Genomic DNA, 24,689 nt, shown 5'->3' on the forward strand with positions numbered 1-24,689 from the left:
CTCAATTTTTTCAAGAATCAGCCTGCTAATATTCCAGTTTCTTTTCGCTCAATGATGCATTGTGACTCTTGCATTTGAAGAGAAAGATGTTGTCTCTCCTACAGTTGAACCATTCTTTCAGAACATCAGAAGCACCGTCAAAATATTTCTCGGAGAAAACTGAATTAAATCGAATGTTTCAATAAATTTCTTGACCGAAAAAATCTTCAAGAGAAATGTAGGATAGGAATTGTCACGGTGAGCGTATTTCAGTCTAACAATAACTAAATAACACCTGCATAATGGACCCTGAAATTTTATATATTAATATGGCAGACAGTTAATTCCCAGGGTGAAGCATTTGTTCATGAGTTTCTAGGTAAAAAATCTCAATAAAAACATAGGCGCAATTTCTCAATGTTAGAATGGCGCAATGGTAGAATGTGGTGAGGAATGAAGCCTTTGAAGGAGGACCGCAGAATTCAAAATACTTCTTTGATGCATAGAGTCGGAGAAAGCGTAAGTTTTCACATGCACGAAAGTGTAAAACGTTATACTCATCGCATTGTACACGTATTCTTGTCACGTGTCTGTTGCGTAAGGTGTATGCTACTGGCTTGTTGAATTTTTTTCGTCTATTTTTCCGCTCTAATCTATCCCGTTACACCAAAGCACACACAGGTTGAATTCCGGGAAACACATTAATTTTCCCTCATAAAACGAGTTAAGGGGTCGCTCAGGTCAACAGTTAGCGCATTTATGGTAAAATGATGAGATATCATCTCCTATATGTTAGGCGTCTCAAAATTGAAAATGGAAGCTATTTAATTGAGCTGCCTATGAAACTGACGACTTCCTATGCGGTCGGTCGTTGCACTCGGATTATCTGAGTTGGAAGTCTTTGTTTTCAGTCCAAGAATTTGACCCTTTAATTTGCCTTTTTCAAAAGGTAGAGAGTCGTAAAGTTTGCGTACTGAAGTGGGTAGGTAGCTATTTTCTCCCTTGGGGTAAATACTGAGGCAAATCACGTCACTCGAAGTCACATATTGATCGCAGTCCTCGTGCCCGAGGCGTTGTTTGCTCGCAATGGAGCGAGCGCAAAACACTCGACTCACTTGAGTAATCCTGAGTCTTTTGAATCTTGCCGCGGCGGCACTTAGGCTACCGCAGGTTCTTATGTCTCCCCGCCTCCCCGCTCCGCCACTCCCCAAAGGCGGTCGTCCACTTTCCTCGTTTGCGCACATGGCGTGCAGATAAGGGGGTGCTCTCCGCGTGGACGTACAACTGGACCGACTCTCTCCGGCATTAATTCGCCCCATCTCCGCTATTTAAGCACCGCGAAGGCGAGCGCAAAAGCGTGTCCTATCGCTCATCCGCCCGGGGCGGCGGTTTGTTGCTCGGGGCGCCCACTCTCGCGTGGAGGGTGAAAGGGCTAGGAAAAAAAATGATTATTCCGACGCTCATGGGTCTGTACGTGGCGGACGCTGCCCATTAAAACTGCACTGGAAGCTCGGATGTAATCAATGAGAGAGGGGACGAATGCGAAAGAATTCTACCGTTTGTAGGAAAGAGCAAGGCTCGAAAGATGGAGCAGCTGTTACCCAACTGTCGGCTGACGCTTCTTTCTTAGTCCCGAGATCGCTATCAAGAAATCTTCGCGGTCTCTCCCCCAGGAATCGAATAAAAACTAATCTGGTAGTGACGGGACGGAAACGCAACCGTAACGGGCCCTTTTAAATTCTTCAAGAGCTTAGCAGTGATACTTACCTGATTTATTACTTTTCCATGTCTTACCATTCATGAACTGCTTCTCGTTCTTCAACAGTCCAATTCTGGTTTAATATAAAATGGTTTAATATGGATATTTATGGCACGCAGATTTCAAAAAGGCGTTTAATAGGAGTTAATTGGGTAGAATTTATGAATTTATAACTGTATATAGGAGTGAATTTGAGGGATAAGCGACTTATTCGCTATCTGTTCAAGTCTCAGAGTGCTCCAGTGCGTGTGACGGATGGTGAGTCGGGATTGGAGTTGCTAGGAAGAGCAGTAAGACAGGGGTGTCCATTATAACCGGTGCTTTTCAACGTATGCGTGGAGTAAATGGTAAGACTTGGTGATAGGAATGGAAGTCGGCGGGGAATCCAAAAAATTGGGTGGGATTGCGGATGATCTAACATTAGTTAGCCAGTCAGCTAAGGTGTTACAAGCATTTCTGAGGAAATTAGAAAATGTGTGATATTTATGGGGCGAAGATCGATGTAAACAAAACTCTTGTAATGATGTTTTATAGACGGAGGTGAGCTAAGTCAAACTTTAAATAAAGGAGGGCATAAACCAGAGCAGTTTACTTTCCTTTAGTGTTTTGTGCCAAAATGATCAAAGTAGTAGAGGCATAAGAAAAATAATCGCATTATGCAATGAAGCTCTTACAAGGAGGAGGGAATTGATGCCAGGGAATTCGACTGAGGATTTTATGAAAAGACTCGTTAAAACTTTGATTTCCACCAAACTTTGCAACCTAAATCGTCTAATTACGTGTATATAATTTACTTGTATGTGGAAATACAAAGTGTATTTTTTTGAGTCATGAAGCGTGATTATTTGTGGCGCGGGAACTTTGGTCCTTGAAGCAAGAAAATAGAAATAGATTGGAGGCTTTTATGATGTGGGTCTGGAGAAGAACGGAAAAATGAAAATGGACGGACAGGATAGCAAACGAAGAGGTTCGGCCGAGGAGGAGAGAGGATTATTGGGAGAAATTCAAAGGAGGCAGGGAAGATGGATGCAGATCATTTCGATTTGCGATGGAATGCTAAGGAGTGGAAAGGGCAAACGTGGAAGGGAGGGTAAAAAAATGGGCACGTTGGAATGGATGAAGGGAGGTAGAAGGTATGCGGAATTGAAAAACAACTTAATGCTGTGTCGTGTCTGGTTGTGTCTTCTTGGACGATGCTTAGAAATATTACGGTGATAGGCCTGTGCCATCCAAAATCTACCTTAAACGATATTTCGTCTCTCAGGAATGCCATTCAAGTTAATAACACACGGAGGCTTCTTTTTTTATTGAAGCATCTTGATGCTTCCCCGTGGGGATTGAATATACTAAACGCAAATTGTGAATACTTGTTTTGTTAGTACATTTCGCAGAAACATTTCCAATGATGTCTTGTAACGTTTACGGTTTTAATGTAGAAGCATTGACTAAGCAAAGAATCGGAATTCCAGAGAAATTTGGTACTCGTACTTCAATGGATTCCATGGCCCTGTAGCACTGAATGGATTTCTTTGTAATGGGATTCATGGGGAACCGACCACAATTCGTCGCCATTAATTTGCCTCTCTTTATTAAAATTTTACTTTACTGTTTTCAATCCTTGACCATTTTGAATTTTCTACTTCGTCCTATTTTATTCTCCTCGTGGTGTAACCTACAAATCAATGAAAACTCTTAGCGATTTTCGATAATAGATGTTATCTTGCCTTCTTAAGGTGCAATCATCCTATTTGGGTTGCCGTGACTAAAGTCGTCAAATTATACCGTTGCTTTTAACGATGGGTTTTGAAAATGAACTCATTCATACCAAGAAATTGAAATGGCTTTGAATCACGAGAAATTATACATATTTTTCTCGAGAGTGTTTTTTTTCCCGTTTTCAGTAGCTCAAAAGACAAATTGAATAGATCGAATATGATCACAATCCGGAATGGCTCGTTGCTAGCATGATATTATAGCTTTTATTTTTAATTAATTTGATTTACTCACAATTAAAACTTTGTGTTGCGTACTGTAAAACGGGTAGTGTGCGTATGTATGTATATGATTATATATATATATATATATATATATATATATATATATATATATATATATAACATATAACCAGTATGTATGATTGTATATATAGTATATGTGTGTATGCACATCGAAAGGAACTGGCCCTCCTACCGTGATGCGTGAATTTCACACGCCGTCGGGCTTAGTACTGGGTGAACACTGCTATCACCTACCAAACCGACCTTCGGGCTGATTACTGTGTTTTTGGTTTATATATATGTATATATGTGTATGTTTATATATTTATGTATGCATATGTATATATATATATGTATATGTGTGTATATATATACATATATATATAAATATATATATATATATGTATATATTATATATATATATATTATATATATACATATACCCATGTTAATTAAGTAGAACGTGAATTGAATGAAAAATTATTTGCTTGAAGTTTAGTGGATCAAATATCCGGGTCTTCTAAGAATTATTTTCACTTTACTTGACGTATTGTTCAGTTAGATCATGTAACATCTCGCTCACATCGAGGAGACATCCTGTGTTGGCCTGCTTTTTGTGTTCTCCCCTGTAGTCTCTTTATTACTATATAGTCTTTTAAAATGTAAAATTCTTCCGACGAATTAGGTGGGTTTCGAGAAACTGAGCATTTGAATATGTATCCAGAGTGATGATTTACTTACGATCGCGAATATCTTGTTCATATTAATATTTACAATTAAATCATCCGTAAGTTCTTAGCCCATCTTCATGTGGTTATGAATTTTGATTTTCCTCACTCGTTTCTGATCATCTAATCGATTTGATGCACGAGTATTCATTATGAAGATAAATTTCCTCAAAAGCGCCGTCTTTTCTAAACTTCAGGTTGTCTGAATCATGTTCGAGTATCTAGTATCATGAAATACTGATGAAAATTTGGGAGCATCTCTTTGAATGAATGTGTCACTAATCTAGAGGCTCTCTCAATACATTTAGTGTTAGACAGCCGATTTAAAATATTACAGCTTATCTATCGCCTACTTTAGACTTTTCCCGGAAATACTTATATAAATTGTTCAAGAACAAACTCTATTTTAATGTGTTGTAAAATTATACCACATCCTCCCTACTGGGCCAAAGTTTTTTATCATTGCCAAAAGAAAAATGGCTGAAACAACAATTCACCACCCATACTTTGCTGTTTTCGAGCGGTCAGAAGGATCAACCTTCACTGATTTTGCGCTAATAAATGGTTGGATTACATTTTAAAATATGAGTTCGTCCCTTTAACACAATAGTGGTTAAGTGATAAGCATATTGGACGACTCGAAATTCAGGTGTGGACGACTCATTTCCTTGAACTCAAAAACTTGAGTTCATGGACATGTGTCTTGAAAGCGTTCATGGACTTTCGTGTCGTGCAGCCGGTTTTTGGTTATCAGTTGTATTAAGACTCAATATTTTAGCCGTATCTATTTCTTCGTCCTTGATTAGAGGGTTTTAGAGTTAAGATTAAATGTTTGAATGTATTGTTAAGTGGCATATAATTCAAATATTTGAGTTTACTCTTCCATTACTCCCCACTAGATGTCGATTAATGCCCGGAAAAGATAAATATTGTTCGAAAATATAAAGATTAATTTTTTTAAATATTATTAGGATGAAATACCATCAAGAAATAGATAAGGTAGAAATGGAAAGGAAATAGTTGCTGCTGAACTGACTGTTTAATTTAAACGAGAAATCTTTCTGAGGTATAGGCTTCTGTAAACTTATGAATTGATGAGCTCTTTTATTCTAGCTGAAAACTATTAACCCAACAAATCCTTAAATGAGAAAATATTGTGAGTTTAATGCTTTCACTTTCAAAAGTACAAGCAGTGGAGTGTCTTGAATCTATGAATTTTCAATGAGTATATTTGTGGCGTAAGATTAAAGAATATGAATGAATCAGCCGTGTCTTAATAACTTTCGATTCCAATTCCGGTCCTTGTCATAATTTCTACGAATGCCCCATCAATATCCGTTCGTATCATTACTTACCGAATTTCGATCATTTGTGCTTGGGTAACATGTAGGCCAAAATTAGCTAGTGTTACTGGAGTACTGTACGCCGGGATTGAGTTTCAACTATATTAAATTAGTCCACAATCTGGCCAGAAATTCTTCCAGAAAAATAAGTTGTAAAATGGTGGTGTCAGTCGTTGACAATATTCACTGTCTATTGTTGATATTGATTGATTGTCTCAGTTTATCCTTTTTTGTATTGAAAAGATGAACTGGGAACGGCATAGCCCATATGTATTCGATATATCGCATACATTGTCAGCTCACAATGTTATTTCGATCACAGCAGTGGACACATAACTACGTACAGACCAGGCCTAGGTAGGCGATACTATGTCGATCTCGGGGCTTGCTTTAGGGCCTTATAGACGACTTCTAACTTCTACTATTATTTCTTCTCCTCTAGCTTGCTTTCTAAAAACCAACAAGAAATGCTCCCGGTTATTTCGTTTAGTTTTTTTTCGCCATTCGTGTGCGTGGCGATGGCGAATGCCTCGTGTCCATTCGGCCGGCTACTGAGATATGGGCGGCGGCCCCAAAACCGCGGACTCCTCGTTCACTTCCGGCCGACGTCCGAACTAGCATGTATTTTTTTGTCGGGAGCCCAATTCCGACCAGGACAGCAGAGCGAGGCCGGGAAGGGAGGGAGGAGTGAGAAGAGGGCTAGTGACCGGTTGGAGGGGGGTCGAGTCGTTGGTTGATGAGCAGGTGGGTGCCGCCTCGGAGGGGTGAGGGCGGAGCTGGTTCGGAGGAAGGAAATTAGCGATGCAGGTGGGGTTTTGGGACGGGGGGGGGAGGAGGGTGCTTTGATCGAGCGAATGGGAGGAGGAGGTAAAACTCTGAGAGGTCTTGACGAAAGCACGAGTGCGCGCCGCGCCGCTCGCCGAAGCCGAGCGGAAAGAAAGCAATAACGAAGTGCGCACCTTTTCCTCCTCCTTTCCCCACCCCCACACTCTAGCCTCTGCTCCACGGCTGCACTGCCCGTTGCCTTTTATGCCCTTCTCGGCAAAGGAAGTGAGAGCCTCTCGGGAGTTGAAAGGACTATTCGTCGATTGAAATGCACCGCACTCTGGTTTTTCCATGCCTGCTTTGGTGATTTTTTTTCAATATGGAGACTTAGAAGATAAATTACAATGGCGCATTCGATGTGGCCGCGTAATTACCATGCAATTATTCTTTATGGTCCCAACTCAGGTTCACGTTTTTATTTGCCATGAAATAATCTTAGGAGCTGGTTCATATATCTTCGAAAAACAACGCTCTTCAGCGAAGACACTAAGATATAAAAACTTCGGTTGAAACATTTAAAAACAGAAACAAAGAGAAAGGATACACTGATGATGACGGCCGTGCCGTTGAAACGTCAAAACTAAGTATGCGAGTGTCCGTTCTGTGTTTGAATGTTTTAATCAAAGTTTTTATATTTTTGTATATATATATATATATATATATATATATAGTATATGTATAAAAATATATAAATAAATATATAATATATATATATATGCATGGAACATTTATATAATTAAAAACTGAAAATTAGAACAAAAGAAAAGGTCCTCAGGAAGTCCTATCGTTTGCAACAAATATTGAAACATCTTCCCTTCATCAAAGTTACAAGGTTAAATATATTGCCATCAAAAATTAAAAATAATTTATGATAAAAAATTTAAAGGGTGTAAATAATAAAATACGTTATTCTTGACTCTTGAAACTTAAAAATTGGCAGCACTTCGTTGCGTTTTTCCTGTTTTAATCGAGCGGCTGGAGGGAAGATAAGTGCGTGTCGCGTCGGAGCCATGTGTTTTGCGTGGTCGCCTAGTACGTATTGAATTCGCTGGAACCGTGCCCTTTAATTCTTATCTTGTTTCCATCCCGAAGGTCACCAGATTTCACGCTCTCCGTGCTATGCTGCATGAAAAAGTGTCATGGTTGTAAACCATGTTTTATTCACGGTTTTTGAAGTACAACTTTCTTCTTTAATGTTAATGCCCTTTTCTTTACGAAATGGAATAAATGCTCCGTGAAACCGCGGGTGAGGAATCAATACTTCTACCTCGGCAAATGTGACTGTGATAGTGCACCTGAGTGTGGTTCCAACATTATTCTCGGTCTGAAGGTGAAACTGCAAAGTGATTCTTTAACCCGCCATCCTACCAAAAAGATATATCAAGGAGCGGATGCCTTGATTAGTGTAGATGACTGATCAACTCCTGTTAATCGATTCAATAAGTTTCCGTTGACGTTCAGTCGATAAAATCTGTTAGTTATGCTTTCGGACGGAAAGGTTGCATCGTAATTTTCATCGTTGAGATTTACGAATCCTTAATTTGTGTTGCCGACGAAAATATCTGCAGGGCTGATTAGATCCAAGACTCTAAACATATCAACGATACATTCATGGTAATAAATTCTTTTCAACTCAATCGTTATGTCTAATGGGGAAAATGTTGGATGATATTACGCTTCAGCGTAGGAATTATTTTTTTAAGATAGTAATTTTAGATGGATACTCGGCGAGAAAATCGTTGTCTTAAGTAACATGCGTCATTTTGTTTGGGTAGTGACAGTATTTTTTCTGAAAACTCCGGAAGATACATTGTCAGCAACGTGCATATTGATTCAAGCTTTGAAATTCATGAGTTATTTCATCGGTAACTCATACAAATATTTTTAATTAGGGGAAGCACCTAAGCTAAGCTAATTTTCGACATTATAGCTCAGTTTTTTGTCTGGTTTCATCAGGTTTTAGAAAGCGGATGGAGGGCGATAGAGAACCTGGCATTTACTATCCTTTAACGTTAAGTGTCAGTTGGACCACATTTCAACTTCCCATCGGGAGTGCCTTTCGCCCATACGTAAATTTGGAGTATGGCACCAAAAACAAGGATATGAGCTCCACATAAAAAAGCAGCTGATGGTGGGATTTGAACAAGAGTTTCAAGAGTAGCAAGCTCGATCCAACTAGCCAATTGCTTAATTAATCCAATTTAAAATGCCAAAAACTGTCATCATGGCATGGAGATATACTTGCAGAATGCTCCCGATTGATTTGCAGGTAGTCTCTGTTTACTCAGATGGCAGATGATTAAGTTGACCAATGAAGGAGATAAGTGAAAAAGAGGGAGATAAATGAGTAGAGATTAGATTCGGAAAGTGAACTAGGTTGATGCGTTGGTTGAGCTGGCTGAGAAGAAGAGGATATGACGTCTCATATCTCTCCGCGGAGTTATTTGCTCCCCAGCGCACCTCCACGGATGCTTAAACATCGGGGCTCATCGAGCTGCCTCAGAATGAAATTGCCTTTGGTAACATACATATCTGAGAATAAGCCATGCTTGTGAAGAGAGTGAAAGTCATTAAGTAAATCAGTGCGGGTTGGTTAGAAAATGAAAAAGAATAATATGAATAAATAATTTATTGCATTGACTTCATTTACATTTTTTTTGACTTTTAACCATTTAGTTCCTATAATTATGTCCAGTAGGATGGATTCTGATTTTTTTTCAATTTCTCAACGTTTCATCGACAAAAATTAAATTTGGAAAGGCATTTTAAGGATCTGCTGAATAGCATTTGATAGGAGAAAATAAAATTTTCAAAGCAATCTTTGTTAGAGAGTAGGATTATTAGACCAGCTTTCTTGGCATAACCTTGGTTTGACGTAGAGAACGTTATTCGTACAAACGATTTCATATTCTAGAAATACTTTCGTCACGCAGTCTTGAGTTTAAAGCAAGGAATCTAGATATTTTCCAGTCTGGTGGTCACAGCAGTTCCCTTTAAGTAAAAAAAAACTGTTTTTGCATATTTTTTAGATTTTTCCTTTTGGTATTTTAACGAGGTTAGTGAAATTCGACATGGAAATATCTTTGAATAATTTTTGAAAATATAGTCACTGCATTACATTTTCCTACTCCAAACATATATACTAAGTCAGTAGACACTTTTCTTCTGAATAAAGGCAAATGTCGGGGGTGGGGGGAATTTACGACTCAAGACATTTTCATTTATCGGCTAGGTTATCAGCTACTCCTGGAACTTAATGGTAACCTTCAAGCCACCTCTTTGATGACTGTCTGGAGTTAAGCCACAATGTACATCCGTATTACGAAATCCCAAAAAGGTTCGGTACCGTTAGACAAGTTATATAATTTGTGCTATTAAAGTAACCGGGAATATAAAGAGCTATGAATCCATACTGTCATTTTCTAAAATCTTTAGGCAATCATCTGAACGCCTGAAGTGGGCAGCGATGATAATGTTGGTTACCATATGTTAATATTCAATCGACGGTAGGAGCTCCAATCTACTTGGGTGACGCAGGAAAATATGGCGGCTCGTGTCTGCTAGCCACTGGAATGCCAACGTGACAATTTTTTTCACCTTTGCCTTGCTGGCGGTGTACTGGTAATTGCGTAAAAACATTTGGAAAAGATAATTCATACATTCATTCCCTTCACGTCGTTCCTTTTCGGTGTAAAGTCACTGTCAAGAAAAGCCTGGTTACGAAAGAAAGCGTACTCCTATGTACAGGAGTACGCTTCTTTCTTCTCCTGTACTTATCTTTTATACGTTTCTAACCTTAAAAATGTACTTTATTCTTTCGGTTCTGTCATATTCATGCGTTACATGCTCTTCTTTTCTTAATATTTCTAATATTCCTTGAGTCCAACCTCGACTCGACCGGATTCAACGAAAGATTCTCTCGATCTATCCCTTCCGCTCTCCGATCATGTACTCCTCTCTGACATATCTGTTTGGTGATTCCACTCTCAATAATTATCTCAAAATGACCAAACCAGCTCGTACTCGTATTTCGTACTTGCCTTTTATTGGCTCATTCAATCCACTTTATTTCATACCTGACGCATTAGTCACCCTATTTATCCTTACGAGACCGCAAGTTCTCCTCAGTTACCTCATACTAACTGTATTGTTCTGCCTTTTGTATTATCCATGCAGTTTCAAGTTTTACTTTCATATAATAATGTTGAGAAGAGTGCACTTGTATGCTGTTAATTTTGCTACCTTAGAAATATATTCATTTTTCTATATAATCCACATGCTACCAGCAACCCCTCTATCAGCATCCATATGCCTTTTAATCGATTTTTCTAACTGGCCATCTTTCGTGAACATTCTGCCAAGATATATAAAATCATTCATTTATTTCGCCGTTTACGCTCACTTTATAAACATTCTTCTCATTCTCCTTATCAAAAACGATTACTTTTGTTTTATAAGTATTTGACCTCAGTTTCACTCACTCCTGTCTCAATTTTATTCGCATTTGCCCCTCTGCAAATCTATTCAGGAGTGCCTGTAGGTATGATGAACTCGCTGCCTACATATTCAGCTGTTGCATAATCACCATACAAGATGGGTGTATTCTTTCGTATATTATCCATGAAAGCATTGAATAGCCTTTGCGAATCACCCATCCTTGTTTCACATCATGCTTTATTTCAAACCCATTCACTCTTATACATGTCCTATCCTTACTATTTTCATGCATCGCATTTATAGCATTTAGTAACTATTCAGTCCATATCCTCTCCAAATATGTTAAAACTTCCAACTCATCGATTTAACGTTTAGCTCATCCTCGCATTTCTCCATTACTTTTAATGTGATACTCCTCTACCAGGCATATAAACCGCATTGGATACCCCGGATTTTGTCCGTTTATTGCCCCCGCCCCCAGCTCTTTAAATCAACACATTGCCGATCAAGCCCTGTGATATCTAAGTTGTACGAGAATAATAAATGCATGCTTCATACATGCAAGATGAAATGCAAGCGGTGTAATACCTGTAATTTCAGTAACACAATGAATAATATAGGTAAAATTACCTTTTCTCTCGGAAGGTAACTGATAGAACCAGATTCCAGATTCTGAAATTGTTGTTTCCGAATTCTATTTAATAACTGGCCGGAACAGGAGGCGGTCTTTACCCAGCCAAGTTAGTTGTTACCTCTTCTCAAGATTGAAGACATGAGCTTTACTTATCTTGGTTCAATCTATGTGAGCATAAATTTTCCATTGAAACCATGAGATATAAAAAAATGTCTACGTGTATTTGTTGGAACCTCAATTTTCGATAAGAAGCTCGCTTTGCGGCGTCTTTTATCATTCATTTCCACCGTCCACACTGGTTCTTCTCCTAATTATTTTATCTATTGTTCACCTGTTTTTACTTCATTATTCGTAACATGGGCAACTTGTCCAACTCCTACACCGGTGTCGCTTGGAGTGTCGTTCACCTCAATCATAGAGAGGGTTGGAACCTTAAAATCTGCTCCCCTGTGCGTCTATTACAAAGGATAAAATTCTTACGACAGCGAATCAACCTCTTCCCATCCCTCCTTACGTAAAATCCCAATGGATACTGTTACTCCCATTCCAATGAATTAGGCTGAAGATTTTCATGGCTCGAAGGTAAGGCACTATTCCACCCCTCTGATTTCACTTCCTCTATCTTATATATTCGGAGTTATGAACTCCCAATTCGATGGCGGAAAAAAATTATTATCTTTAGGGAATTTCTCCTCCAGGTGCCTAAGAAATTTAAGAGGGCACTATCAATTAGTTTGAAATGAAAATAATCTGCGGTTGCCACTTTTGGGTTTCCCCGAAATCTCCACGTGAATAGTGTTTATCGGCGGTCGGTGTTGGGATAATGTGAGCATCTAAAATCATCCGCGTGAATAGCGGAGGAAAGAGACGGGGGAGAACGGTGTGTACGCAAGTCAAACAAGACTCCACCTTCGCCTCTCATTCATTTGTATCCGGCCCTGGCAAGACGCGGAACGAAGAGATGCCGAAGGAACTTCCAAATACGATGGTGCGGAAGGGGTTGGGTTGGGGAGGAAATAGCTTGTGGGAGGGAGAGGAGACCACGCTTGCGAAGTGACTAACAATGAATCGAGTATCTATTCCCTCGGCTTTTATGCGATAGTACCCATTTCCATATATGACAGCTGCTATTTCATGTCTCACCCATTCTGTCGCATTTTGTTGAGATGGCAATAATGGATTGTGACATTTATGTCACTCGAACTCCCACTTGCGTTTGGATTTCATTTGTTAAATGCAAAAGATCTTCAAATTATAATCGAAAAAGCACACGTAAGATTATATATTTCCGGAAAGGAAAATGTGCTGGATTGCCCTGAATCTCCTTTGATGGCCCAGTTATTTAAATACTTGTATGTGGGTCATAAGTTCCTTTTGAGAATTGACTATTTTAAGATTTGGCCACCAGACCATCAAAATACGATCACCGCCACAATTAATTTCCACGGTTGTGCAAGAGGTAGTTTTAATATAATCCCGTTTATTCTGTATTATTTGCAGAATATATTATTCACGGATAGTACTGTTTGTATTGTCGCACTGATTTTATCACAAAGTATACTATTGCTTGCGACAATATCAAACTTACGTCGCCTTTTTTTTAGAGCCACTGTCTAAGTTTTGGAAACAGATACTACCCTCTGGAATAAGTTAAGTAAATAACTGGTTGTAAAGAGTTGGTGACCATGAAAGGCGATTAGCAGGTGTCTCCAACTTGCACTATCCTCCTTAAGGTCGGCGATTATCACTTGCTTTTAATTATCACGTGGTGGAAGTTGGGAGAATGAAGGAGTACATATTTTTGGCATTTGAAACCCTTTGGGGGAGGTGGGGGTGCGGGGGGAGGGAGGAGTGCATGCAGAGTGTGTATTACCGTTATCGCTCTCTTTCCTTCGACGCAGCCCCTGCTTCCCCATCACCCCCTTCCTCTCCGCCTGCTCCACATCCTCCCGTCACACCCCCCGCGGGGCTGTTGACTTTTCATATCTCGCATGCGAAATGGCACGTTGAACCCGGCGTACGGAGTTTTGTCAATGGTAAAAAGTATGCTTTTCGTGAATCTCCATTTAAACACGGATGGACTACTTAGAAAAGGAGAGCGGGTCCGGTGTGTCACGAACTTAGCGATCCTCTCTTCTTTATTTTTTAAACAAAGGTTCCTTTCATCAAATCTCAAAATATTTTTTCTTCTTTCCTAATATGGTTGTAGGGTGTGGAATGGTTACTCTAAGAACGTCGCCTAATTATAAAATAAACCTTCCAAATTAATGTTGCCCTTTGTGAAATTCGACACCCTACTGTAGTCACTGGAATTCCCGATTTAACATTGGCTTTAACAAGGCTACATTTTTTTCCTATTTTATTTTGTTGACGTCTTCAACGAATCTGAATTTCGTCAACCAAATAGCATAGGGCTTTAATACGTGTACACCTACCATTAGAAGTAAAACCAGATGTAGCAATTGCGGGATATCTATTAACGTTTGACCATGTGATGAGGAAAGACAAATGAATGGATGTGATGAATTATAGCAGTTTTAATTTTCCTTGTATTTGTGCGTAAGTGAACGGAACAAGTCAGGGTCTCGGTTTCCATCAGTTTACTGTAAGTTCCATAAGAATTGATTCCTGGACTGAAAAATTCGCAATAAGTAAATGTGATGTACGGTGGAAGTCTAGGGTTAGACACCTCTTTTGCCACTATGCTATTTTTGAAAGCTTAAGAGATGATACCAGCTCTGCTGCCTAGTGCTCTTACGCAATTCACATCAGGAATGTTCCCAAGGTTTGCGTCATCAAGATACCACTAAAACGTTTACTCATTGTTAAAGTATGTTGCAGCTAAGAAAAGTGTTACAAACAGTCATTTCTAGTATGTAGCAGAACAAATCATTGCTCCAGTTCGCGAAGTGAAAAAATGGAGAATTTGAGTACATGAAGGATAGAAAAATAAAAATGTATAAATTAATGCTACCTTAAGTAAGCAAAAAATGAGCTTTCACACATCAAGTATTCGCTGTTCTTAATAAAGAAATTTTAGCCTTGCGTTCAATATTTTTACTGTCTTGTATAAAAAACAAATAAGTATTGAGAGCATACTTCTGTTTGTGGGAAATAATTTCATTGAGTTATCATATCCAGTTTATTTTAAGTGTGCTTCACTTTTCCAGTATTTTATTTTAATGATGCTTAATCGCACAGGGGGCCTCAAATTTAAGTTAAAATTGACGCACGAGTAGTGTGGAAGGAACTTCATTTCGAAATTCTAAAGATGAAATAGTGGTTAGTTTTCAATTATTCGCATTTTAAATGGAAAATTGGTAATGGGTAAATGAAAACGTGATCCAATTGCAGATTGAAAGTCAAACCAATTCCACTCAAATCACGGTATTTTAGTGACTGTATTGCAATCATGTTGTGAGCACAGTTTGTAAACAATTCTTTAGGAATGTGCAACTGATTATTTAATCCTGGTGTTAATTCGCCATGCTAAACGGTACTTTCACGATTGGTGCCCCAATCCAAGTAATTGCTCGTATTGATGCCACGTATTTCAATAAAGGTAAAATTCATTGCATGATAGAAGGGTTGGAGGCGCTAATTCAAATCTGTAAATTCCGATATTTCGGCGGATTATCGTCATAATACGCCGACTTTTTAAGTGTCTGTCGAGTCGGCTGGGAATCTGGGCTCCTTGGGCGGTCGTCCCCGAGGGATCTACCCCTCGACGAGGAAATAATAAAACGACCTCTTTCGCCACAGCGGTGCGTGGGAAGTCCTGCGTGACTAAGCATCAGGGGGATTTTATTCGCTTTCCTCGAAGGATTTCTATCATCCTTGTCTCGCTCTCACGTTCTCTCCTTTGCAGGGTGAACGTCGTGGGCGTAGATTTCCTCCAAAGAACTTATCGGCCCCGGAAAGGTGGGGAAAATATGACGACGACAAGAAAAGGTGGTAGGGGAATGGTGTAAGCTACCCACGCGACTGGGAGTCCGACGGACGTTGCGTGACCGAGAATAAATAATTTTTGTCGAAATCGATTATGGGATATGGGCAGTGTTTGCGGTGGTGGATAAATGTATCTACCTAGGAACATGCCCGCGTAATTGTACCTCCTTCAGCCACCCCATGAGCATTTAAAAGTGTGTTTTAATAAAACTTCCCAGGTAACCAAATGTTATTTTAAAAGGTTCAGTGATCGTTTGCCTAATTTATATACTGATTGATTTTTTATGTTACTAATTTCCGATGGCGTTCTGCTAATCTAGTCAACGTGGATTTGCTGTCATAACTTGATTTAGTTCTCCTATTGGAACTGGAGCAGAGATGAAGTTTTAAGGCAACGCTCCCGTTATCTTATTCATTGCTTACGAAGTAAATTTGCGTCGAGCCCGTTTTAAATTATGGAATATGCCTTTATGACATTCGTGTATGTTGTTCATAAATATTCATGACATGGAGTCACTGCGCAGAAATTGAAAAAATAAAGAAATACCTTTGTGAATTCTCTCTTAAAAGTTGAAACAAAGGCGCTTTGCAGACATTTATGTGTTTTTCGAATGGGAAAATGGAATGACTATCATCGCGAAGTCGTATTTCAAATGGAGTATGCGATAGCGATTAACCCATCGGAGCGGCGTCAACGAAAACAGGTTTGATTGCTAGTGGTTTGGAAATTTTCGAGGGAGTGTTTTTTCTGGATATATCGATTTATTTTGAACTTTTCAACGACACAACCTTGAAAGACATGTTCTTTGGGGTTCAATATCTTTAAACCTAATAAAATGGAAGACGTACATGGAAAGGTGAAATAAAGGTAATTTTTATAGGTCACTTACACAACCGGTCATATTTTATCGACCGATCTATTATTTATTTTTTGGTTCTAATGAATGCTTTCTCCAATGTATGTAGGAAACCATCGCCCAATCTTTATGTCGCATCTACTTACTGACATTACTGTTCACTCTATTGCAATTACTAATTGTTCTACAATCTATTGTGCATTCAATATTTCGTATAATTGGAACTAAATTCTTTCATTGCAGGTGAGTGACATCTTGCAGTATGGATTGTCATGACTGTGGACGTAGAAGACGCCATTTCCACTTGAGACACTTGGGTAAGCCTCTCTGGTAAAGGTTTAACCGCCAGTAAACATTCTCCTTGTCAATGACGTCAAGTTTTTAACTGTGCAGTGCGAATACTGGAGTCCATTTACTTTTTTTCAAAACTTTTTTTAGTATTTATTTTTGGCATGAACACATATGATCACATGTCATTCTCAAGAATTCCAGCTCTCGCTTGTCGATATACCTAAGGGGTTGTAAAATTTTCCTTCGCGTCATAAATCGACTGAATCACTTTAATTTTTGAACTTTTACCCTCAGAATATTATGATATTTTTAGAATTAAACCTGTTTGTCCTAAAATTGAGCATTGGAAAAGCAATTTCAGAAATAAATATAAGGGCAAATTCATTAGACTTCCCTCAAAGCAGTCATTTAATGGACTAAATGCATGCTGCTCTATCCCCGAGTAAGAATGAAATAGCATCACCAAAACTTACAGTTATCTGCCTCACCATTAACTCCAACACATTTTTTCCACGTTCTAACTCAACTACATCTCACACTTTTACAGAGGAGAGATTTGATTACGATTGTCCCTTCTAACCTTGATCGTGGGGATCCCTAAGCTGCATTCAAATCTAGAGCTCAGCACTTATTTGTGTTGTTTACTGCTTGTCACGAATAGCGAACTATTGGAATATGGCATCGACAGGTATCGCAACGCGAAATTCTTTTACGGCCTCTCTCTGAAGCCGCTGAGTTCGGATTTTACATTTATTTCACGGACGTCACCGGTGAGATTAGCTTCGACTTGTGGCGGGGTCTCATCATAAGAGGAGGAATCGCCCCGACGTCACTGGTCTTAAAGTGCTAACAAACACCATTCCGAAAAGATGCGGTGCTTCCCCGTTACATATCCCGTCGCGCTCCGTATTCCTTCCAATCAGCGTCCCGTAGTCGTGGAACTTCCAGAGTTCTTCCACGAAAATCTCTCTATTAGCGAACCTTGGTCAGTAACAGGCGCCTTGGCCGCACCGCTACATTTGGACCGAACGCCTTGCGGGAATCAAATCAACCGGAAACGTCCGTCTAACCGCAGTCCGGCCGAGTCACTTACCGTTCATTTACGTGCGAATGGAAAGTCGGACGCTTCCTCGTACTAGGCGCTGTGGTTCAACTTCTGGAGGGAATGCTGCTTTGCGTCTCTCTCTCCGGCTGCATACGCGCAGGCTCTTTCAATTTTTTCCGTAGAATCTCTCTCGAACCTCTCAAAGAAACCATCGGAGCCGTTCATATCGAAGTCATCTTCACTTTCAGCGCCCTCGTTGTAATTTTTCCTTGTCGTCGGATATCGCTGCCTATGTACAAGTATGTGCATTATGCTGTGCTGACGGAATGAGAGCTTTTATGTGACCCACAATGAATTGACTTGCGAAATGTTGCTGCAGTGATGCATGTGGCAGATTTTGCCTGAACACTTTCACTGTACGAGTCCATGGATATGTTTGGAGTGAAATTTGATTTCCCCCCCGTCCACTTCTCGATGGACATTCGTTTTCTGCCCAGTTTCAAACACAAACTACGCCGTCGGTCGATCAGAACTTCATGGGATCGACCAGCGAACGGTAAATTTCCCTCTATAGGGTGGTATTCAAGTTTACACGATCACCCATTTCACCCGAATGAATAGTCCAAAGGTATTTGCAATCCTCCTGGAAAATTGGCAGGAGCGAGAAGTTATTTACGGTGGGAAATCACGTAATGTAAATAGAAGCTCTTCTTTGGCGAATATGCTAAGGTGATGGCTCCGAATATACTTATAAACTTGTTTTAGTAAATACATATCCTATTTTTTCTGCCCTCTGTCCCTCCGAAAAACGATTACTTGTTTCTGTTATGGGTTGCTTCTCTCTTATTTATCCCGAATCTACCATTGTAATATGGGGCTATAATGATTCATTCGGTGTCACAGCCAAACTCGGATGTTTTGTACCTTTCTAAGAGCCTTAGCCTTCGTTAACCAGTACCTCACAATCTAAGCGGCAACATTGAAGAACACTGAAATAATGCCTGCTTACATTTTTCCTTACCTTCGTCAATACTTCTTCGTTCCTTCTTGTCGATAAGAACATGAGGAAAACCTTGAAAATTCCATTACGTCGTATCCGTCATCATCGTATTATTTAAGCGCCTAAGTTGGACTGTGGCCAAGCTTAATGAAAGGTTTATCCAATTGGTGAGGACCCGATGCAGCCAGGAGGCGTGGGAGAAGCGTGGATTCTGGTGGGGCTCGCCTGGAAGCGGTTCAGATCTTGTAGTCGTTTAATTGAGGATACAATAAACATTGCTGCGATTATGCAAGCACGCAGCATATTTGAATTATTGTGCTGTGTGATCTATCTTTAATTTTGAAAGAATTACAGCGTTTGTCCACATTCCGCATCGTTAAAAAATATAATAAATGTTATACCTAGGCCAGGTTTTTTAATGTCTCGTTAAATTCAAGGTTAAATTCAACCTCAGTTTTGGACTAAAACTCAGTTTTCTGACCACTAGTCAAGTTGGTAAGACCATTAAACAGCTCAGTTACTAACAGACGATGTTACTTCGGTTAAAACGTTCACATTCGCTCATGAACAATCTTATTCGTTGTAAAATGGGATTTGTCGAAATCTTAACATCAAGTCAACGTTCACAATAAATAACGATTAGATTTAACGGGGCAATATAAAACTGGGCCTTGACCGATCTGAATCTGGTACAAATTACTGGAGGTTTGGATCCTCCACAGTGTGCCAGCGCAGGAACCGATGTTGTTTATAGAAGATAACGTATGGAAAAAGACGTAAATGCTTAACCTCTACGAACTGCTTAACACTCGAAACGTCCGTGTCCATTTCTTAGTAGCAGCCGAACTTTTTTGGCGTGCTGCCAAACTTGAAAATTTGCCGTGCCAATCACGAGAATGTTCCCCAAAATTGTAAAAGTAATTGTAGGGTAATACAAACGCTCGACTCTTGTGCCATCTACAGTAGGATGAACTGCTCAACGTTCCAGCTCGGTGAGGCCAATTCTAATGAATTTATTTGCCATGCGTGTCCTTGAAAAGTTTATTTTTTTCAACGTTTAAGTTTGAAGACGACGCAAAAACGATGAAAAATACCGCAGGTATCTTTGAAAGTCGTAAATTCGGTCGAGCTCTATTCATCTGTCCCGTGTAAAAATAATGAAATTTGCCGAAATGACGATTCGACTAAAATGTATTAGTGGCTGTTAGGAAAAGAAGCAGATCCCTTTATGCAAAGACACCTTATTCTCCCCCCTCCCTCCTCCTCATTTGTTTGTCTTTACAGTGCTAAGCGTTGTTTTTTACGTTATATTTACCCTCTTGACTCGAATTCTTTCAGAGAGATGAGAAGGTTAAGTTAGCGACTTCCCCACCGTTTCAAAATTTTGAGCCCCCAAAAGGTAACGCTCGCGAGAGACCTCTCCTCTCTCCCACTCACTCACCCCAAAACACTCGGGACGAAAAGGTGGAGGTCCTTCCATTCGGGATTGAGGGCGAGAGGGTTGCGGGGAGGAGAATGGGGGAGGGAGGCGGACGGCAGCGGGAGAGGAGTGAAAAATGGTGAGCAAAGGGCGGAGTGCGTGTAGGGTGTTCTTCCCTTTGTCTTATGAAAAGAAGGTGGGTGCGAGAGGTAGGAGGAGGCTCGGAGGTTGAGACGCCGGCCTGCGTGAATACGATTTTTCCCCCGCCTCGCCTTCTCCTCCTCCATCCTTCCCTGCCTCCGCCCCCCTCAACCCGAGAGCTCTCCTCAGCCACTCCCTCTTCGGCGTACACAACCTTCTTTCAGGTTCTCTTCCCGCCTAACGTCTCATCAAGAGCGAGGAAAGAAACGCTCTGAGGGGAAGAGCGTAAGGCTACATCCGCCGCGTGTGTACCACTTCCCGTCTGGGAAACGTCGTCTGGAGGTAGATCATTTTAGTCGCAGAGGTTTTTACCGATGAGGAATTAGGACATAGCTGTTCGTTTTTGCGAGTGTTCCGGCGGATGCACGTCAACAGGCACTTGAACATTCCTCATCGGAGATTGTCGTTGCTAATCATCCATGAGAAATTTCCCTTGAAAAATTTTTTTTCTCGCCCCAGTAATTGCTATGGACTTGTGCGCGTATGCGTCTAGATGCCTACGATGTGTGCCGTTTGCTTATGCGCACGCAAGAATTCATAATTGGATGATATTAGCAGAATGCAAAAATGATGAAATAAGTACACTTAGTTAGCACTAAATTTAGACCATTTATCACCTTATCGGAATCGTATTGGCCATTTCTTTTGCTATTGCTTGAAGTATACTATTATTCATTGGCTGTTGAGATATTCTTCTTAAGATGCGAAATTGTGATAAAAACATTGCTACCATTAGTTGTGTTTGTAGTTAAGGAAAATTGCCCACTCGGTACCAAATGGTAGAACAGTGAGTTTTGGTTCACCAGTCGGACTAGTTGCGTTTTTCATTTATATCCAAAAAACCAGTAATCTCCCGAAGATCGGTTTAATAGGTGAGAGTAGAGTTCACCTAATACTAAGCCCAATGGCGTGTGAAATTTACAAATCAGGGAAGAGGTTCCTTTCCCTCTGCCGCATTTGGTTTCCCCAGGAAGGCTTGGTATCCGAAACATCCCGCAACTGAGGTGAAAGTAAGGGTGCCCTGAGGTAGTTGCCCAGCTGTCTACCCACTGAACTACCACGTCTCCTCATTTAGATCAAGGCGTCCGAAGTAAAGGATTGAATGCTCACATGAACCAATCAAAGACCGTTTCAGCATTCTTTGTCTCTCGTATCTCGGTCACCCACGCTCAGAACGCTTAAATACTATATTTAGTCATTGTTGAGCAACCATCATCTGAGCCAATTGCAAAGGAATTTCTTTGAGTGATAAATGCAGATAGTAATCTGAAAGTTAGCGTCTGAATGACAGATTTCAAAATGTTCACCTATGTGTAGGAGATCTTATTCCATTTGGCGATTTATGGGTGTGCATACATTTAGCAGTCGTGAATGTTACGGGCTAAATAAATATCTCACAAAGGATGAACTACACTTTATTAGGAATCAAAAGTATACCGAACGGAGATGGTAATGTAACTGAAAAATCCGGCAGGTCCGAGATACAAGCATCAGCGTGGAAAGCCCTCACACTAGCCACTGAGATTGTCTTTATTTTTGAAACGCAGGTTGGAGTGAGTGACAATAAATATTCTATTGGTGAAAATCAGGCAATAATTGATGAAACAATGGCATTTTTGTTTTTCGTCCATTTTCAACGAGAGGATGGATCGAATGAGCTTTTCGGACCCGTGAGGAATCAACATTGTCGAGCTACGACAGTGATGGCGTCTTGACGTCCCGGACTCGATTGGGCCTGAATCTCATGTAAGAGTACATCAACAGGGACATCGTCTAGCCCGTGACTTTGTAATCTCAGGATTGTTTAGCAGTGACGATTCTGATACCTTGCGGAATGGTGTTCCACTGTGCATTTAGAGCGATTGGAAACGAAAACTCTATCATAGTTCTTCAAATTTTGTACTGCAAAAACCAACATGACGCGCTTCCCAGCGCTAATTCTAATAATTATAATTCGCGACACCCTTAATCCCAAACTGTGCCCAAGATAAATCGCGGCATAGCTCTAGCCTATAGCAAAAAGACTGATCGGGTCTTCTATTCTTTTGCTTCTAAAACAAGAAATAATGTGCTGAAAATAAAAGATTCACCAATTGGTAATAGCGATCGAGGTCACGGATCTGATGTACTCGTATTCCTGTCACTGCCATCGCCGTGGTGAAACAGCGATCGTGTCGAATGGAGTCTGAAAATAATGATTCATGGTAAACAGAACCTACAGGAATCGATCGCTTCGAAGGCGATCTCTCTTTCATTTCTCCGTCGATTTGGTTCCTTTACCTCGATTCGCCACGGAAGTCTTGGCGCTCTTGACTCGTCATTCCCGCGATGTATATCTCCGTAATGCCCAGCATCCTGAGCGTGTGCCTCGTGTGATCGAATCAGCTCGTAGGCATTCATTCGCAGGGAAGGAGATTTCCACTGGCGGATTTTAATTAATCACGCCAAGAGGAGAAAACATTTTAAATGCATGCCCCCTTAGCACGAGGATGAAAAGGTCAGGAAGTTGCCAACTCCTGCTATTCAAATTTTAATGAAGTGAAGGCCTTAATGCTATTTCAGGCCGGCTTGGTTCGCCTAAGACGCTTAACCAAGTGCTCATTTTCTCCGAGATGTCATTTACGAGTAGACGCTAGAGTATTCGTTTTTTATTCCAGTTCTTTGAAATTACAGCAATTTAAAAAATTAAAATAGAATTAGTTTTAGCCACGAATATAGAAACCATAAAGAATAGCTGATTGTAGAACTTTCCACCTAATAAAATAAGGAAAAGTGCCTCGATCAGTTATTCATTTTGTTCGACTTCCACCTCATCACGCCTGAAGCTACTCAATTTTTTCACAAACCATAAACATCAACATTGACTCCCTGGTGATTGTCTTTATTAATAGCAAAGAATAAAGTAGTTAAACTTAAAATATTAGGATTAATGTCTTTGATTGACAAACATTGAAATAATATGAAATAAAAGTTTGGTAAAACACACGTAGCATTTGTGAACTGCCAACAATAATGTTGATGAATCTGTTAATTACCTGAAAATGTTCCTTTTACCACATGCTCAAATTTATTTGGCTGAATTAGCCGTTGGCGATGGCCATTTTGGGCATTTTCGGCAACAGTAAAACAAAATTATTAAGGGAAGTACTTAATTTTAGGGCACATAATATTACATCGTTGTAGCCTACATTATTGTAATACCCGTACGTCGACGTCCACATGCCTTCAATGACAAATTTAAATTCCATAACATTTCGAATTATTATTTCGTAAAACGTAAGTTCGATTCCTACTACTGAAAGATATGGTGAACTGGCGGGTCTGTTTAAATATCAAGTCAATTCAGTATGACGAAATTTTAAACCATCCAGTAATGAATGTTTTGTAATGGGATCTAATTTTTACCTACTATATACCCTCGTATTTCATTTGTTTCTGAAATGTAGATGTAGATTCCTACGCATGCTTCGCTCCCGTAATAAGTGAGGCCCACCAATCGAAACGGAGAGAGATCAGTATGTGCAGAGTAATCGGCTGCCGACGTTCTTGACTCACTCGATTTCCGCGGGTTATACTTTCCCTGTCAACGGACTCTTTTTAAAGGCTCCTCCTCTCCGTCGCTCTCACCTCGGGTCGTAGCGACTCTCTCGGCACGAGCGCTACCGTCAGCCAATTTGCGGTCGAGTTATACGGATGGTGCTCATAGGCTGATTATGGTTACCGACAGGACCTGGCTTTCAGAGTGGTAACCCCCATTACCGGTTTTTACTCATGGACCGAGTTGGATTCGGAATCTGTCGTGCGCTGCCTGCATTTACCATCCCTTCTAGCAAAGAAATTAAATAAATACAGAAAAAAAACTGTAAAGACACGATGAAAGTTTCGGGGAGATGGGTCTCACGATCGCTCAGAGACGAGGGTGCCCGTTAGAGAGGTAAAAATTAGTTGCTTGGGAACTCTCTCGACTTTCTTCCCCCATTCGTTTCCATCCTCTCGTCTTACCATTTTCCCAGCTCAACCCTCATGCGAACTGATATTTTCCACTTCCGTCTATCTTAACAACTGTTTTTATGGAGCATCGATCATAGCAAACGAATTGCGCGTTACTCGTATGGACTCTCAAGAACGAATTTCGAACATACTTGTAATGCCGCCGGTAAACCCTTCGCCCTCTCGTATTAAGAGGTGTGATATCAGGACTAAATTTGTTCGGAAACCAGAAGTA

General features: G+C 40.2%; 1 protein-coding gene across 3 annotated transcripts in view; it reads left to right on the forward strand.

The window, feature by feature from the left end:
- The window catches only part of crb (cell polarity complex component crumbs), a 193,064-nt gene that overhangs the window by 62,035 nt on the left and 106,340 nt on the right, over positions 1-24,689 (forward strand). For 2 of the 3 annotated variants that reach the window (XM_071586266.1, XM_071586268.1), the window contains exon 1: positions 16,761-16,824. The exons of the other annotated variant lie outside the window; for it this stretch is intronic. In XM_071586266.1, coding sequence (XP_071442367.1) covers positions 16,770-16,824 — 55 coding nt within the window. In that variant the 5' untranslated portion in view covers positions 16,761-16,769. Of the gene's footprint in view, positions 1-16,760; positions 16,825-24,689 lie in introns of those variants that run through there. 3 annotated transcript variants of the gene reach the window in all.

This window comes from Hetaerina americana, unplaced genomic scaffold, assembly GCF_022747635.1.
Source record: "Hetaerina americana unplaced genomic scaffold, ioHetAmer1.1.p SCAF_1, whole genome shotgun sequence".
Classification (NCBI taxonomy): Eukaryota; Metazoa; Arthropoda; class Insecta; order Odonata; family Calopterygidae; genus Hetaerina; species Hetaerina americana.